This window comes from Sarcophilus harrisii, chromosome 4 (genome assembly GCF_902635505.1).
Source record: "Sarcophilus harrisii chromosome 4, mSarHar1.11, whole genome shotgun sequence".
Taxonomy (NCBI): domain Eukaryota; kingdom Metazoa; phylum Chordata; class Mammalia; order Dasyuromorphia; family Dasyuridae; genus Sarcophilus; species Sarcophilus harrisii.
In genome coordinates, this window is record NC_045429.1 from 365,001,220 (window position 1) to 365,016,901 (window position 15,682).

The 15,682-nt window shown below is 37.5% G+C and overlaps 1 protein-coding gene across 1 annotated transcript in view; it reads left to right on the forward strand.

Moving 5' to 3' along the window:
- The first annotated feature begins 562 nt into the window (after positions 1-562).
- Positions 563-15,682, forward strand: part of PGBD5 (piggyBac transposable element derived 5) — a 156,203-nt gene continuing 141,083 nt past the window's right edge. The window contains exon 1 of the mRNA XM_012547981.3: positions 563-1,127. Coding sequence (XP_012403435.3) covers positions 611-1,127 — 517 coding nt within the window. The 5' untranslated portion in view covers positions 563-610. The remainder of the gene's footprint in view (positions 1,128-15,682) is intronic.

A 15,682-nucleotide genomic window follows, 5' to 3' on the forward strand; every position in this document is an offset into this window, starting at 1 on the left:
CCTCCCAATCCCTTCCCTCTCCTTCCGGGTAAGCGGTTCCCATTGGCCAAACAGGGGATTTGGAGGTGCGAGGTGGAATCCGCCCTCTCCGCTGCACACACTAGGAGGGAGTCGGTAGGGTTGGTGGTGGAGAGAGGAACACAGGGGAGGGGGGTGCAGCTTGGAGGAGAAGCAGCAGACAAGCAAGCAGGCAGGCAGGCAGGCAGGCTTGCAAACAGGGAGGGAGTCAGGAAGAGCTCTCCGGAGGAGGAAGAGAAACAGTAACAGCAACAACAGCTCTAGAAGCGGCTGCAGCAGGGTAGCAGCAGCAGCAGCACCTGTCTCTTCCTTTCCTGAGTGGTGCACTGATCCCAGAACAGAGCTTGCTATTTCAGCTGCCCCGGCCCGCCGCCGCCCGTGCCTTTAAAAAAAATTTTTTTTTAACCTGGAGCTGGGCCAAAGCCGGGCAAAGACGGCGGACCGGCCGAGGGTGGGGAAGGGGAGGGCGCTTTGCTGTGGATTGAACTGGTGGGGAGAGACAGCCCGGGGTGCCGGGAGAGGAGGGGGGGTCTGTGGTTGGGAGGTGTTTTGGGGGGCGGGGGGGCAGGGGAGAGAGTGGGGTGCAGCGAAGATGATGGCGGAGTGCGGCGGCGGGGGTGGCGGCGGCGGCGGCGTTGGGGGCCCGAGGAAGAAGGCGCTCTCCTTGCTGGAAGCGGCCCGCTCCCGCTACGAGAGCCTGCAGATCTCGGACGACGTGTTCGGCGAGTCGGGCCAGGACAGTAGCGGGAACCCCTTCTACAGCACCTCGGCCGACTCACGCTCCTCCTCCGCCGCCTCTTCAGAAGACGAGGACGACCCCACCACCTCCTCCATCTCCTGCTCCTCGGCCGCCTCCGCCCCGCCGCCGCAGCCCCTGGCCCGGGAGGTAGAGGCTGCACCCGAGGGGCCCGTTCGCGGGGGAGGTGTCTGCTGCTTTCAGGGAGGAGGAGGGCGCTGCGTTCCGAGGGTAGAAGAGGCGACTTGTGGGCAGCGGCAACTGCAATCGCATCAGCTCCCCGGGCCCATGGATGAGGAGGATGAGGAAGAGCGTGGAGGCTGGACCCAGACTTTGCGAGACATCCCTCCCCCTCGCTTCGAGGATACCAGCGGTAAAAGGGGGTGGGCGGGGCCGCGGAATGCCGGGGGATGGGGGGATGGGGGGATGGGGAGCGGAGTGGTTAAGAGCCAGCAGTGGTGATGTGTAGAGTCCTGAGGTTGGGGGCAACTGGCACACCAGTCTGGATGCCAAGTCCACCGAGGTTGGAAGTCCCCTTGACTAGGGATACTAGGCACATCTGTTTAGGAGGGATTCCAGATGTTTTGTTGACTACTCTAACTAAGGCAGAAATTGGGAGCAAGACAAACTCAATTGATGACGAAAAAATTTAAAGACAGATACTGACGTTTAAAGCAGCATAAAAGGGCCTACTACTGTGAAGATGAAATAACTATTTGAATGCAGGTTCTGTGTTCTAAGTTCACTGTTGGAAGGAGGAGGTAAAATAGAGGCTACCACAAGTACTCTTCCTGTTCAATCAAGTACAAAAGGACGTGGAAGCTCTCTCCTTTTAGTTGCTGGGAGCATTCCAGCGTCTTGCACCAGAAAGTAGTCACACCTGTAAGCGCCCAAGATACCGATACAATTTGTTGAAGTACAATAATTTTCTGATTGCTAGGATTTGAAACTTTCAAATAGCTTTACAGAAGATAGATTTTCATTTGGATGGCTCTAAGAAAGAGATGGACTACTGCCTGGGATGACTACGTGGAAGGGAGAGATACCTGTTAGTTATCTTTCAAACCAGTCTGACCAGACTGGTTCCAGTGCCCGCATTTAAGAATGCCTAAGATCCAGCTGAATTCTCTCACTTATTCCACATTCCCCCCCCCCCCTCCACACCATGTATCTCAACTAATCTGGAAATTTATTTATACAATATTCTTATGTAAAGTTCTTTCACACCTTTTTTTTATTCTGTTTAGTTCTTCCATTTATATGTAGCCTCATGAAAAATCAAACTGCCTTGTCCTTGGAGATGGAAATTAATTGAGGGGAAAGGGAAGGATAATGGTGTTTGCTTTGTAGGGGTTAAGGTGGTCTGTTGCCACACTAGAAATACTTCCTTAGACATTCTGCATGCCACACATTAATAATAACAATAATGATGATAACTGACATTTATAGCATGTTCAATTTAAGGAGTTTACATACATTATATCATTTGAAACTCATGCTCCCTACCTTCACAAAATCACTAGTATTTGCTTGAATTTTTTTTTTTTTTTTTGAAACAGTGGTAAAGCATTACTACCTCTTGACTGGAGAAAGATTAAAATATTCATCAGCAGCATGTACATTTTCTAATTCCTAGCCCTTACATTATTTTAATTAATGCCCTGCTTTCTAACCTTGAAGCATTTAGAAGGGAATTCTCTCTTTCTTTCTTGCTGTGTGTGTGTTTTTACTGGCCTAGTCTGGTAAATTATATAAAACCAACACAGGGAGTGGCCAAGCCCTCAGCATGATATAGTTTTTTCCTCTGTTATTCTTCCTCTGGTCATACTGTATTCCATCATAAGGGCCACAAAAAATTCTCTTGACATTCAAACACTTTTCTCAACTTGGAGACAGACTGGAAATCATTCTACAAACTGTTCTTAAAACTCTGATAGGCAGGTACCTGCAGTTTCCTAATATGTTTGGCCAATCTCAGACCAAAAATGGTTTGCAAACCTCAAGCAAATTGCAACATCAGTGGACTATAAAACATCTAGCTGTATGAGAATTGAGTTATTCAATCCATTTGGCTTTAACAATTTTAGTCATCCAGCATGTAATAGAGCAACAGATTATAATCTGGGTTTTCTGGTTTGCAATGTATTTAAGATTTCCAAGAGATTTATATTTACAGGGTTATATTACTTTGCACAATGTGTTTTTTATTACTCTACAGCTTTTTTGAACACCACAGTGATTCTTGTGTATTAGTATTCTGTGAACTTTAGCATGTTATAGCCCTATGTCTGGAAGATTTTCAACTGTGAATTTATCTATCTATTATCCTGGCTTCAGTGGCTTCATCTGTGAAATGAGGAAGTTGGACTAGGTGATCATAGAGCTCTAAGATTTCGTGATCAATCATTAGACATTGGGAAAAGGCAAAGGTTGTACTTAGATAATAGTAAGTCTCTCAATTCAAGGAAAGGGCTTTTTGCCAGGATTATTAAACTGTGTTCAAATAAGACCTAGTATGAACAATGATATTCTGTTAGATCTTGTAAAGAATATAGATTACACTATTCTTAATTTGTTAATGTTAAACGTAAAATTTCAGTCACTTGCAAGTGGGAAAAATCATGAAACTGGACACTAAAACTTTAACTTTGGGATTTGAATCTTGTACTCTTGATGTCAAACATCATGAAGGCTTAAGGCTTATGTGCTTAAGTCAGACTGTCAATGAGCCAAGATTGTAATTAAACACTTTAGTCCAAGAGTTAACTCTAGATGGACACTGTTTACCCTGGAGCTTTTAAAATTATCCCCTTTCTGCATAATAATTTGCTTTTATTCTAGATGAAATTTAAAATTTCTTATTTCTCTACAATATCCCACCCTTTTTAACAAAATAGAGAAAAGAAATTGATGCCGTATTAAGTATGAATTCCTAGTTCCCTGGTAACAACAGAGTGTGATTTATGGGGGCTGGAAATAAATACAGAAGTACAATGTTAGCAAGGAAAAAAATACTTCCTCCTAGTAGTATAATTTCTAAAAGGCATTATGGAGGCTATACCTCAGCAGTTCTAATAGTCAAAAGTTTTGTTAAAATAGTTTTTGGTTCAGTGCAATCAAAATAACAGTTTAGTGACTTTAAGCAAAAAATTTATTGCAGTCTGTGATTGTGACAAGAACTGTATCCTGCACTGATCCTCATCTCCAATTAACAAATTGCTGGGGAAGGAAGGAAATAATCTGCAAATATAGTCAGATTTCCTAGTTTAAAACCTACATAGCCTTTACTTGCTTGGATTAATTTTGACATTCTTTCTTTTTTTTTTTTAATTAAATTATAGTTCTAAACATTTTGTTATTTCTTAGGCCCAGATCTACAAGGACTGAGCACCAAGAACCCTATATAACCTTTACAAAAAGTTTATGTATGTGACCATTCTCTGCCTTTGTTCTGCAATCTTTGGTGTAATTGGAAATAGTGAGCAAGAGAGAGGCATATGATCCCTGACTAAAACCAGGAGGAGAAAGAAAGAAAAAACTCCCCTTGAGTCTTCCCAGCCCCACTCTGCATTGAAAATATAAACATGTACAAAACATTATTGTATAAGTACAGTTTCCCTACAGAAACAAATCAGGGTACGTAATTCCAAGACTGCAGTTACCTAAAAATTCTGAAAGGGTCTTTCTACTTCTCTCATTTCCTTTTCAACTCTTGATGGTGCTGGGTGTTGATATCTCTGTTCCCTTGAGACCATTTAAATACAGGCTGTGTGTGTTTCTATAATTGGAGCATGACTGGTTAACAAAACAGCTGAAAATCCCAGAATTGCTTTCGATTCTTCTGTGGCCAAAGGAACACACCTGTAGCAGGTATTTTTTTTTTAGAGGGGGCGCTTAACTCCAGAGTTCTAGAGTTCTGAAACTGGAAGGGCTCTTGGATATTATCTAATCCAATCTTCTTATTTTGCTGATGAGGAAAATGAATCCAAGAAAGGTGAAGTAACTTGTCTAAGATATCCAAGATAGCATAATAATTATATTTATAATACAATTCAATGGATAGTTGAACCTCAGTGACTTGGATACCTGTGACAACAGTGCAGATTGTGAGCCTTTTAATTTGTGTTTAGTTTTAGGGAACCACATTTGAAGAAGGATGTTTATAAGTGTCCAGAAAAGGATAACCAGAATGGCTAACCAGCCTTGAGTCCATATTATATGAGACTATGAAAGAACTAGACATTTTTAGCCTAGAGAAGAGAAGACTCAGGGAGAGGTAGGGAAGATGATGTGCTGGCTGTCTCTAGTATTTGAATGTTTACCATATGAAAGAAGCACAAACTTTTCTGTTTGGCCCAAGAGAGTAAACTAGGAGGAGTACATGAAAAATTTCCTCACAATTAAAATGGGCTTCTCAAGAGGTGATCAGTTCTTTCTTGTTCAAAATCTTCAGTCAGAAATTGGCTGATCACTTACCTGAAATATTATAGGAGGAACTTCTTTAACAAACACCTTGGATTAAATGGCCCCTCAGATCCATTGAAGCTCTCAAATTTTGTTATTCTGTGACTTCATACTCTCCATAATTTTGCATTAATTCCTTTTATTCTGCTACAAACTCATAATTTAATCAGTGAGTAGAGAACTCCCAATGAATGAAAACTTTGTTTACTATTCCAACTCAACAGTAGCCATAGTTTTAAAGAGTTACTTGGCACTGAGAAGTTATTTAGTTTTTTAGCGCTAGAATTTGAATGTAAGTCTTCCTAACCTTGAGGCAATCCTCTATCCATTCTACCATGCTCATATAAGATATTTGTTGGCATAAATAATAGAGTATTTATTTATACTTTTACTTCTTTTAAGATCTGGCCACTTCAAATAAATACCTCTCATGACTGTGTTGGCTTATGATGATTATTGCTTCTCTGGTCCTTCTTTAGTCCAGCCATAAGTCACACAAGATTCTCTAGAGATCTCTAGGTTCTTAACTCAATTTAGAACATCATGCAATGTGTTGGCTATTTACCCACTTGTGTTTTGCAATAGCATGAAGTTAAGACTTGTTTACTTTCTTGAATTGATTTAAAATTTTTTTAATTTCCAGCAGTCTTATGATTTGCCTCTTATTATATGAGGACAAAGAAAAATAGGATACTTGATCTGAGATGTAAACTCCTCACTCCTTTCCCCCGCCCCGAATTGGTAATTATATTTCACTCTAATTTGTTTCCTTTGTAATTATGTATATTTTTTGTGCATTTAAAAACACTATTCTGAGAACTCCCAAAGCTTCATCAGCCTGTCAAACTGGTTAAAAACTGTTGATCTAGGTGTTGATTTGCTTTGACTTTATTTTGCCCAAGTTAGCTTTTGCATGCTAACATATAATTGTGAGAAACTGATGAATGGGTGGATCTATGAGATTGATTAACTTTTATATTAGTAGAATATATTAAAATAGTTTCTTCATGCATCATGTCAGTTCCCTTGTTATTATTCAGCAAAGTAATGTGACTTTGACAGCCTGAAATGGGAGTATGGCTTTTGTAAACACACCTTTTTAAAAAAAAATTTATCTTTGAAAGTTTGATTTGGGTCAAAGTCCTTTAGGCTGCCAAGTAGTATTCAATGGTTCAAGGAGAAATGAAGTTTATGTTCTTCAAACAGCTCTCAAACTCAGGCCTAGATGTTGTGCAATAATTTGGGAACCAAGATGCCTGAGAAGAGAAATAAGCATTTGTGATGTATTTGTCATGGTCATGTTAATACTTCAGGATAGTTTGCTATAACTTTCAAACTCAGTATGTGGTAAAATTCAATGTGAAAACAATAATCCTTTAAATGGGTGAATTGGAAAGCTACAAGTGAGGATTTAGTATATGTAGAATTACAAAGACTGTTTTGAAAGAAGTTAAACAGTGCAATGTTGATTTGAGGGTGTGAGTACTACTTAAGATTGAAGGGTGTAGTATAGCTTTGAAAGTAAGGGGTAGACTTTTTACTTTATTGAAATTTGTAACTACTTTTGTAGGTAATTTAACCTTTTCTAGATCATTGGATTAAATGTGCTAGTAACTCTTTCCTTCCTTTTTTTGTTTCTTTTCTGCAAAAAGATGATACTTTTTTAATGATACAAAATTTGTGCAAATAAATATTGTTGGAACATCTGTATTGTAGTGACCTTTCCCAATAAAAGTGCATGCTTTTTTTTTTGGTACTGAAATATACTAACTTAATTACAATTCCTCTTTTTCCTACCCTTTTTCTTTTTGGCTTCATGGAAATAATATGAGCTTTTAGTTCTAGTTGAATTACTAACTTGCTATGTGACCTTAGGCCAGTTACTTAACCTTATTGGGGTCCAATTATAAAATGACAAGATAGAACTGGAAATTCTGGCTAGGTCTCTTCCAGTTGTGAATCTGTGACACAAGAAATCAGGAAATGTTTAAGCATGACCTTGTTGATCCATCTGTCAGAGATGCTACTCAGGGAATCCTTATACTAGGTAGTGAGGGAGGAAGGACTAAAGAAACAAGGATGGAAAATTTCCTGACCTTGGTCCAGAATCATGAAGAGGGATTTATATAGTGTTTGTGGGTAAACTAATGTATAACTACAATCAGAGTATCATTAAATTAAACACTGATGGGAAAAGCAAAACCAAAGAAATTGATCACAAAGTTATTTCTCTTTACAAAAGAGATTTAGTGAAACTTTGTGCACCAGAGCTAAAAGAAACAGTTAAAATAAATAATAGAAAGGAAACACCAAGATAATTTAAAAACATCTTATTGAAAGAAAACAAAGAGCAGATAGAAGGTGATGAAGGGAATCCAGAAATCTTGTGTGACTGGGAGGTGGGGGGAGCAGTGAGAGAGAGACAGACACAGACACAGAGAGACAGACATGGAAGGGGAAGGAGAGAGAGAGAATGAATACCTTTCCCAAAAATGGAAGTACCATAGCCAAATGAGGAAAAAAAAAAACAGGAAAAGTATGACATGTATATTGGAAACCTGGCAGGCCAAAAGAAGTTAAAGAAATTTCTTTCAACAGACCTTCAGAATAGCAAAAATTTGTTTCAAATATATCAAAGGGAGAGAATTCAGCAAGTATCAGTGGGACCATTTAGTGACCCAATAGAATGTAATTAATTAAAGGCAGGGAATTTTCATTTTTATTTATGTCTCCCTTGCATAGTGCTTTTACCATAAAATTTTATTGAATTATTGTGTAAATGGTGGAAAGATGTATTGAGTAGAAAGGTATTATCAGGGATAGTGAAAGATCTCAGTTCTATAAGCATTTATTAAGTATCTTTGTGCTAGGCATTGTGCTATACCCTGAGAGTAACAAAGACAATAATGTTTTTATTGAAGTTATAGTTTATATAGCTGATTCTACGGAATCATTTTCCTCTCTGTGATTCTGATCCCAAGGTGTTTTTTGCAACTAAAGTTAGAGATATTGGATCAAAAATTTTCCAGTGCATGAAGCTTTTCTAATCTAACCCATAAATTACAAGTAGATAAGTTTCAAAGAAACTTATGAGTTTTGGTCAAGTATTACCATATTATCATTATGTACTTCTGACAAGGGGAGCCCCGAAACTCTTTCTCTTTCTCTCTGACTTTAGGAATGAGCCATGAGGTAGAAAACTTGAGAAGCTCCTTAAAGGAGAAATTCTCCTTGAACCCTGCCTTTGAGACCCGCCCCAGGGAATCAAGGTAAATCAAGATAAAGTGGTTTATCTAGGTGGGGCTAGTTGAATCCAGAGCTAGAGAATTCCAACCTCATTGAATTAAATATCAAGCCCAGAGATATATTCAGTTCCAAGATTTTCTGGCTCAGACCGCACCCAGCCCCCATCAAGAGCAACCCCAGCTTGTAGCCAAGGCTTCTATTATTAAAAGAGCCAATTTTAAGCTCAGGCCTTGCAGAGGACCTAATGTGCCATGCCAAGGAAAGCCATTCTCTTTCTCCCTGGCATAGCAGCAAACCTCTGCTTGCTGAAATGATATCCTCTCTCAGTGTTATTCTCTCTTTATTTATTTATTTATTTATTTATTTATTTATTTATTACCTATTTCGTTAACAAGACTATATCTTTCTGTCAGGATTCTCCACTAGAAACTTTACTTCTCTGACAGGACCTTGTCACTAAGGAATTCAGTCTTTCTATTCATTCATAACAAAGGCTGACTTCCCAATGCCAATAATAAACTTTTTACCAGTCCAGCTTTTAGGGTTCATAAATTCCTTTACATAGGATCTCTGTGCCACCAAAAGGGGGTTCCCACAATTCCCTACCTTGTGCTGAATCCTAAGGGGATTGAGGGGAGCCAAACCCCTTCATTTGGTTCCCTGAACCCTGAACCTACCCCTGATCTCATCATTTAACTCCCTGACCACCAGGAAATCTAGACCTCATCACTTCCATCCATAAAAGTTTCTAAGGGGACCTACAAAACAAGTTTAGTGTAGAAATGAGATCCCACTGGTTAAGCTGGTACTACAGCTCCTCTGTATATACATAGTTATTTATCAAGATATGACCAATCAATAGAATCCCTAAACACTTAAGGAAATATAATTTATAGGGAAAAGAGAAGCATGTTAGATCATGCTTGACTAATCAAGAAGAGTTCTTTGAGAAGGCAAATTGGTATATGAATAAAAGGAAAGCAGTGTATAATTAAGACATCATATTTAATTTCCTTAGACTTTCAAAACTTCTGTAACAAGGTCTTCTATTAAAAGGTTATTTTTCAAAAGCCAAGTCTTTATGGAATTAGCACAGAGGGTTCAAGAGGAACAAAGAAAATGAATATTTCTCAAGATAGATATATTGAAACATATGTATTTTTATAAGATTTTTGGATTTGATCTATCTTATTTAACAATTTTGTAATGGGAGGAGAGGTTGGGGGGCAGGGTAGTATGCAGAGGCTAAATGTACACTGTTATAATCTCCTTGAGGACAGGGACTACAACTTATTCTTCTTTATAAACCCACTGCAGTAACTAAGTCAGCACTTTGTTTGTAATTGGCTTGCTGTAAATAAATGGATGAATGAATTTTCTAAGCTTTTATGGGGATTAAAATGCCAAGATAATGGGGATGAACAGCTAGAAGATCTCTTGAGGGTATGTGAGTAGTCAGAAAAATGGCAGACAGGCTTTAGTGTAGATAATGATAAATGAATTCATTTGTGAGAAGCTAAGGGGGGGGAAGGAAAGGAGGGGGACAGGAATCTAAACTATGTTTATAAGGTGATTAGCTCCAAGATTATTAGCTATTTACCAGAAAGGGGACTTAGGAGTCATTGCTGACTATTTCTCAAATATTTTGGTTCTATGAACTTAAAAGGCCAAAAAAAGTTCATGAAATTTCCTGGGACTAACAACCAAAACAGAGCAGTAGATCAAATGAAAACTGTATAAAACCAAGGGTAGGCCTGTATATGAATACCAAATATAATCCTACTTCCTGTATTTCAGGGAAGATATAATGGAAGCAAAACTTGCATATCCAGGCAATTGGTAACCTATGAAATAAGGAAGCTGCCTAAAAGACAGACTGAATATTCCCCATTTGCCATCCTTTTCTGTTAGTTGATGATTTAGTCACATTCATTTCTGAATCATTCCCATATATAGAGACTTTTTTTTTGTAAGAAAGGTACAAAAAAAGGGGGGGGGTGGGAAATTAATTGAAATCAACCAATATCTTAACAGCAAAGATGGCTTCCCATACCCATAGTTCCCTGCCTCTACAAAAAGGGAAGGAGCTGTGCTAGTTGTGTTTTTTTCTTTTACTTTGAAGTATATTAAGTGAAGAGCCTGAATAAGTGTTCATTATGCCCCAAAGTTAACTCCTAGTTATGAACTAACTTCCTTTCTTTTTCTTTTTCGTTCTTTCTTCTTCCTTCCTTTCTTTTTTCTTCCTTCCTTCCTTCCTTCCTTCTTTCTTTCTTTTTCTTTTTCTTTCTTCTTTCTTTCTTTTTCTTTGTCTTCTTTCTTTCTTTCTTTTCTTCATTTCTTTGTTCCTTCCTTCCCTTTCTTTTTTTCTTTCCCTTCCCTTCCCTTCTTTTCTCCTTTCCTCCCCCCCCCCCCCCCCCCCCAGCCAGGGTTATCTCATTTAAGTGGTACAATGGATAAAAAGCTGGACCTGTATAGTTAAGACCTGAACTCAAACCTAGATTTAGATATCTACTAGATGACTATCTTGGAGCAAGTTACTTAGCCTCTGTCTACCTCAGTTTCCTCTTCTGTAAAATGGGAATGATAATAGTGCCTATCTTCACAAAATTGTATTGAAGTTCAGATGAAATAATATTTGTGAAAGTACTTTGAAAATCCTAAAGCACTATGTAAATGCTAGCTCTGGAGAAGGAAATAGCAAATCACTCCAGTATCTTTGCAAAAAAAAAAAAAAAAAAAAAAAAATCCCAAAGGGGGTCATGAAGAGGCAGACATGACTAAAAGGCAACTGAACATTATAAATGCTAGTTATAATCTTACATATTTTGTGCTTATCCTTCCTTCCTTTTTTGTATATCACTCACAGTTCTATCATAGACAAGTTTTTCTCACATGTGACATGTATTTACACATTAACCTTCCCCTTTTCTTTCTGTTATCTTAGGAAAACTTTTCATCCCAATGCCCTTATTCCATTTAAGAGCCAAAAATCAGCCCTAATCATGCATAGCACTTGACCTTCTTTTTGTTCTCTCTTTTTGCTCTTCTTTTAAAATAAAAAAGTGAAATGAGTTGTAGTAAAAAGCCATGACTTATCCTCTAGAGTCCTTGAAAATCTTCATAATCTGTATCAAAACTTTCTTCTTTTTATCTTCTCAACTAGCTTTTCCTCAATTATACAAAGTTATTCCTCACTCTTAGATCAACTTATGACCCACTAAAATTAGGCACAGGCTATATCAGAACTAGGAGATATACCTTTAAATGGGAAAATAATGCATTTTAGGTCATCTAAAATATCAGTTCCACTATCTGGTAACTTACTTGTGGTAGTCTTTATACCTAACCATCTCTACCCAAGAAGTAACATAAGAAAAACATAAGCAAATATAAATGGTTTTTAGGGAAATATTTAGGTAAATTTATGAATAAATTTCATATTGGTCTATTGAAAGAAACTAGATATTTTAGGGCATCCCCCGAGCTTTTTTTCAGAGTTTGTCCATGGTGGTTCCAGGTCCCTGCTCAAAGTTCCTGATTCCAAATCTGCTCCAGTTTAATTTTTTATTATCCCCTAAAAGAAAATTATATAAAATGTTTCAGCTCTATTTTACTCCTTGAAGGATATTTATAGCTTATTTGTCTTGACTGAGGCGTATGTATTAATGTGTGTGTATATATACATATATGCATATATATTTATATACACACAAACACATCCTCTTAAACATTTCAGCTATAATAAATGTGGAAGAATTACACATGTTTAACCTATAAACCTATGTTTAACCTCAGTGTCTAGAGGAAGGGAGAAGGAAGGAGAAAAATTTTGAACACAAGGTTTTACAAGGGTGAATGTTCTATCTTTGTATATATTTTGAAAAATAAAAAGCTATTATTATAAAATAATTTTTAAAAAATAATTCAAAAAAGGATAGAATTAATAAAAATCTGCCTAAAAATTCAACTAAAAAAAAAAAAAAGGTTGGATTATTTCCCAAAGGTCTTTTCATTGAGAAGCTGAGAAAACAAACAAACAAAAAAAAAAGTTTATATAAATCATAGATATGAATGGTTTCTGATTCTAACTCTAATTATTTTGCCAAAAATTAGTTTAGCAGGCATATCTAAAGAGACAAGTAGGGGCACAATGCTTAGAATACTAGCCCTGGAATGAGGAAGATCTGAATTCAAATCCAGCCTCAGAAAGTAGCTGTATCACCTTGGGCAACTCCCTTAATCTTGTCTCCCAATTATAAAGTGGGCATAATAATTATACTTACCTGCCAGGTTGTTGTGAGAATCAAATGAGATATTTGTAAAGCACTTAACATTGTGCCTTACATTGTAGGTGCTCAATAAATGATTTTACCTCCCCCTATTTTTGTTTCCATTCTCTTGTTTTAATTACAGGTAGGTTGTGTGTTGGAGAAGGAGTACCCAACAAACGGTTTCAAAATTTCAGCCTAAGATAGAGTAAGGCTTGAATTATTTTTAGGTGGAATTCTTTGTCCTTCCAGAAATATTTTTCCTTCATAAACTTCTGAGGGTTTATAAGTTGTTTGTTTGTTTGTTTTCTAGCTAACCTTGTTTGTACTTTTCTCTACAGCTTCCTTGAGCTATGGGATCCTAGGCTAGTCACTTAATCTCTATTTGCATTAGTCTTTTCATCTGTAAATTTGAGATAATAATAGTACTAAAGGTTGTTGTGAGGATGAAATGAGATAATATTTATAAAGCATTTTGCACAGTACCTGACATGGAATAAGTGCTCTAAGAATTTTAGCTAGTATTATTCTCATCATCATCATCTCTGATCCACTTTAGTTTCAGCTTTGGAAGACATTTCCTTTCCTTACTGATCCCTACAGACTTCTCTGTGCTCTAGTATGCTAAATATCTTTACCACTTTCCTTGAAGTCTCCCTTGCTATGGTCTTCTGGTAGGCTTACGATGACTTCTGTTCTCTTGCTTTGTTTTCATTAGCCAGATATTAAGGGGTGGTTGCCAATACTCTTCAGTGAACTTGGTAACCATAATTGCCACAAACAAACATCTGGGACAAAAAAAGTTTCCTGGAGCTTGTTTACATCATGTCCTCTCCCTTGAGGTCAATATGAAAAGCTCACTGGACTGGGAATAAGGAAACTCCTTAGTTCAAATCCTGTTTCTTTGGGAACCACTTAACCTCTCAGACTCTGGTTACCTTGTCTATAAAAGAGGGATAATTGTTCCTAAAATTCTAATCTCATAGAGTCATTGTGAACCAAAAAAGATAATCGATAAATATTTATTAGGCAACTACTAAGTGCCAGTCATAGTATTAAGAACTGCAGATGCCAAAAGAGGAAAAAGACAGTTCCTGCGCTCAAAGAGCTTATAATTAAATGATGGAGACTATATGCAAAAAAGATAGATAAAGCAAACTATACAGGGTAAGTAGAAAATAATAATAAAAAAGGAAGGAACTAGAATTAAAAGGGGCTGGGGAAGGATTTTGTGGAAGGTAGTGATGGGGTTCTAGTGGCAGTCAGAGAGTTGTAGAAATCCCCTCTTGGTTGAAGGCACAGGTTCTTTGGGAAAGAATTCACAAACCCAAAGAGTTTTAGGTGGCAAAAATGGAAGTTTATTGTTGGATGAGAAGTCAGCTTTGCTAAGAGACTGACTCCTTTAGTGGCAAAATCCTAGTAGGGAAATGGAGGCTGGCACTGAGAAGAGAATGTCTTCTCAGCGGGCAGGGTCCTGGCAGCTATCCCAAGGGACAAGGCATAGTCCTGCTTTGGACATTCTGCAAAGAAATGAGTAAACAGAAAGCTATTATATGAGCAGATCTTGGAGGTGGGGGGGGGGAAGATGGGGAGGAGCTGAAGCAGTTTGAACTGATCAGACCAGTATCTCCCAAATGAAATTGCTTTGGAGGCTTTTTCAGCCTGAATTTGAGTAGAGATCTGCTATCTGTGGAGATGATTTGCCATAGAAATGGCCCAGTCAGATGACGCCACTTAACTTGTCTGGGGAGATATGCTTCCCAGGGGGGCCTGAAACGCATCTCCCTTCTTTACAGATCAAAGGGTATACAGTTTTAGAGTGTTAATTTTACTGATTAAAGGGAACACAATTTCACACCCTAGGCAGTAGGATTTTAGTTAGAACTTAAAGGAAGCCAGGGAGGTCAGTAGTCAGAGCAAAGGAGGAAGAGCAGATTGTATATAGTGTTGTGTTTTTAATTAGTTAATTTTTAAAATATACATTGCTTTATGAATCATGTTGGATATAAAGTGTTTTATAAACTAAACCTTGTTAAATAGGTCAGATCTTGTTATTAGGCAGCTAGAAACAGATTCATTGTATCCTCCTACATGAAAATCTTCCTCATATTTATATACTTTCTAAGTTTTTCTTTTCCTACCCCAGGGATGATTTCAGCTGCAGGCAACTTTGCAGAACAGATAACTGAATTTCTTTGAGTCCAGTGAAAATCAAGCCTTTGAGAAACTCCATCTACTTCACTAGTTTTTTTTTTTTAAACAACTCATCCCTTTGATATGAGGAAATACGCTTTTTGAAGCTTAACTTCAGTTTTATGTCAAAATTCTTTACATGTAAAATAAAAATAAAAGATGTGGTTCCCATCATAGGAAGATGGTCAGTCTCAACAATATAAGCCCTATAAGGGTATGGAATAGGAATAAAGGAGCCTTATCTAATTAAGCTTTAAGCTACACTGAGTAACATAGTTCTATGTATATAGTAGGTACTTGATAAATGTTATTGAATGAACTATCCTGATATAAGGAAGGAAATTATTCCTAACCTCCATATATATTCCTTGGCCATCTTAATTACCTAAAATCCTATATATTGACTGGGTTGATTTAATGTAATTCTTATTTTGATTCTTATATACAATTAGTATCTTCAAACCAACTGAGCCATTTATCTGTAATATTTATCTGTAACTATAAATGTATCTAGTTAATAAAGTTAATAGTGGAAAACAAAATATATTTGTTATTGAATTGAATAGAAGTAGTGAGTTCCTTTTTAAAACAGTTAAAACTTTCTTGATACTCTGGAGTCTTTTATATCATTTTTAGGAAAAAAAAAAAAAGATAAATAGTGGAGTATACCCTGAAGAAGAAGATAGTTGTGAATACCGAAGTCCCTTTTTGGCTCCCTGTGTATAGTATTATGGAATTAAGATTTAGAAGTAATTTT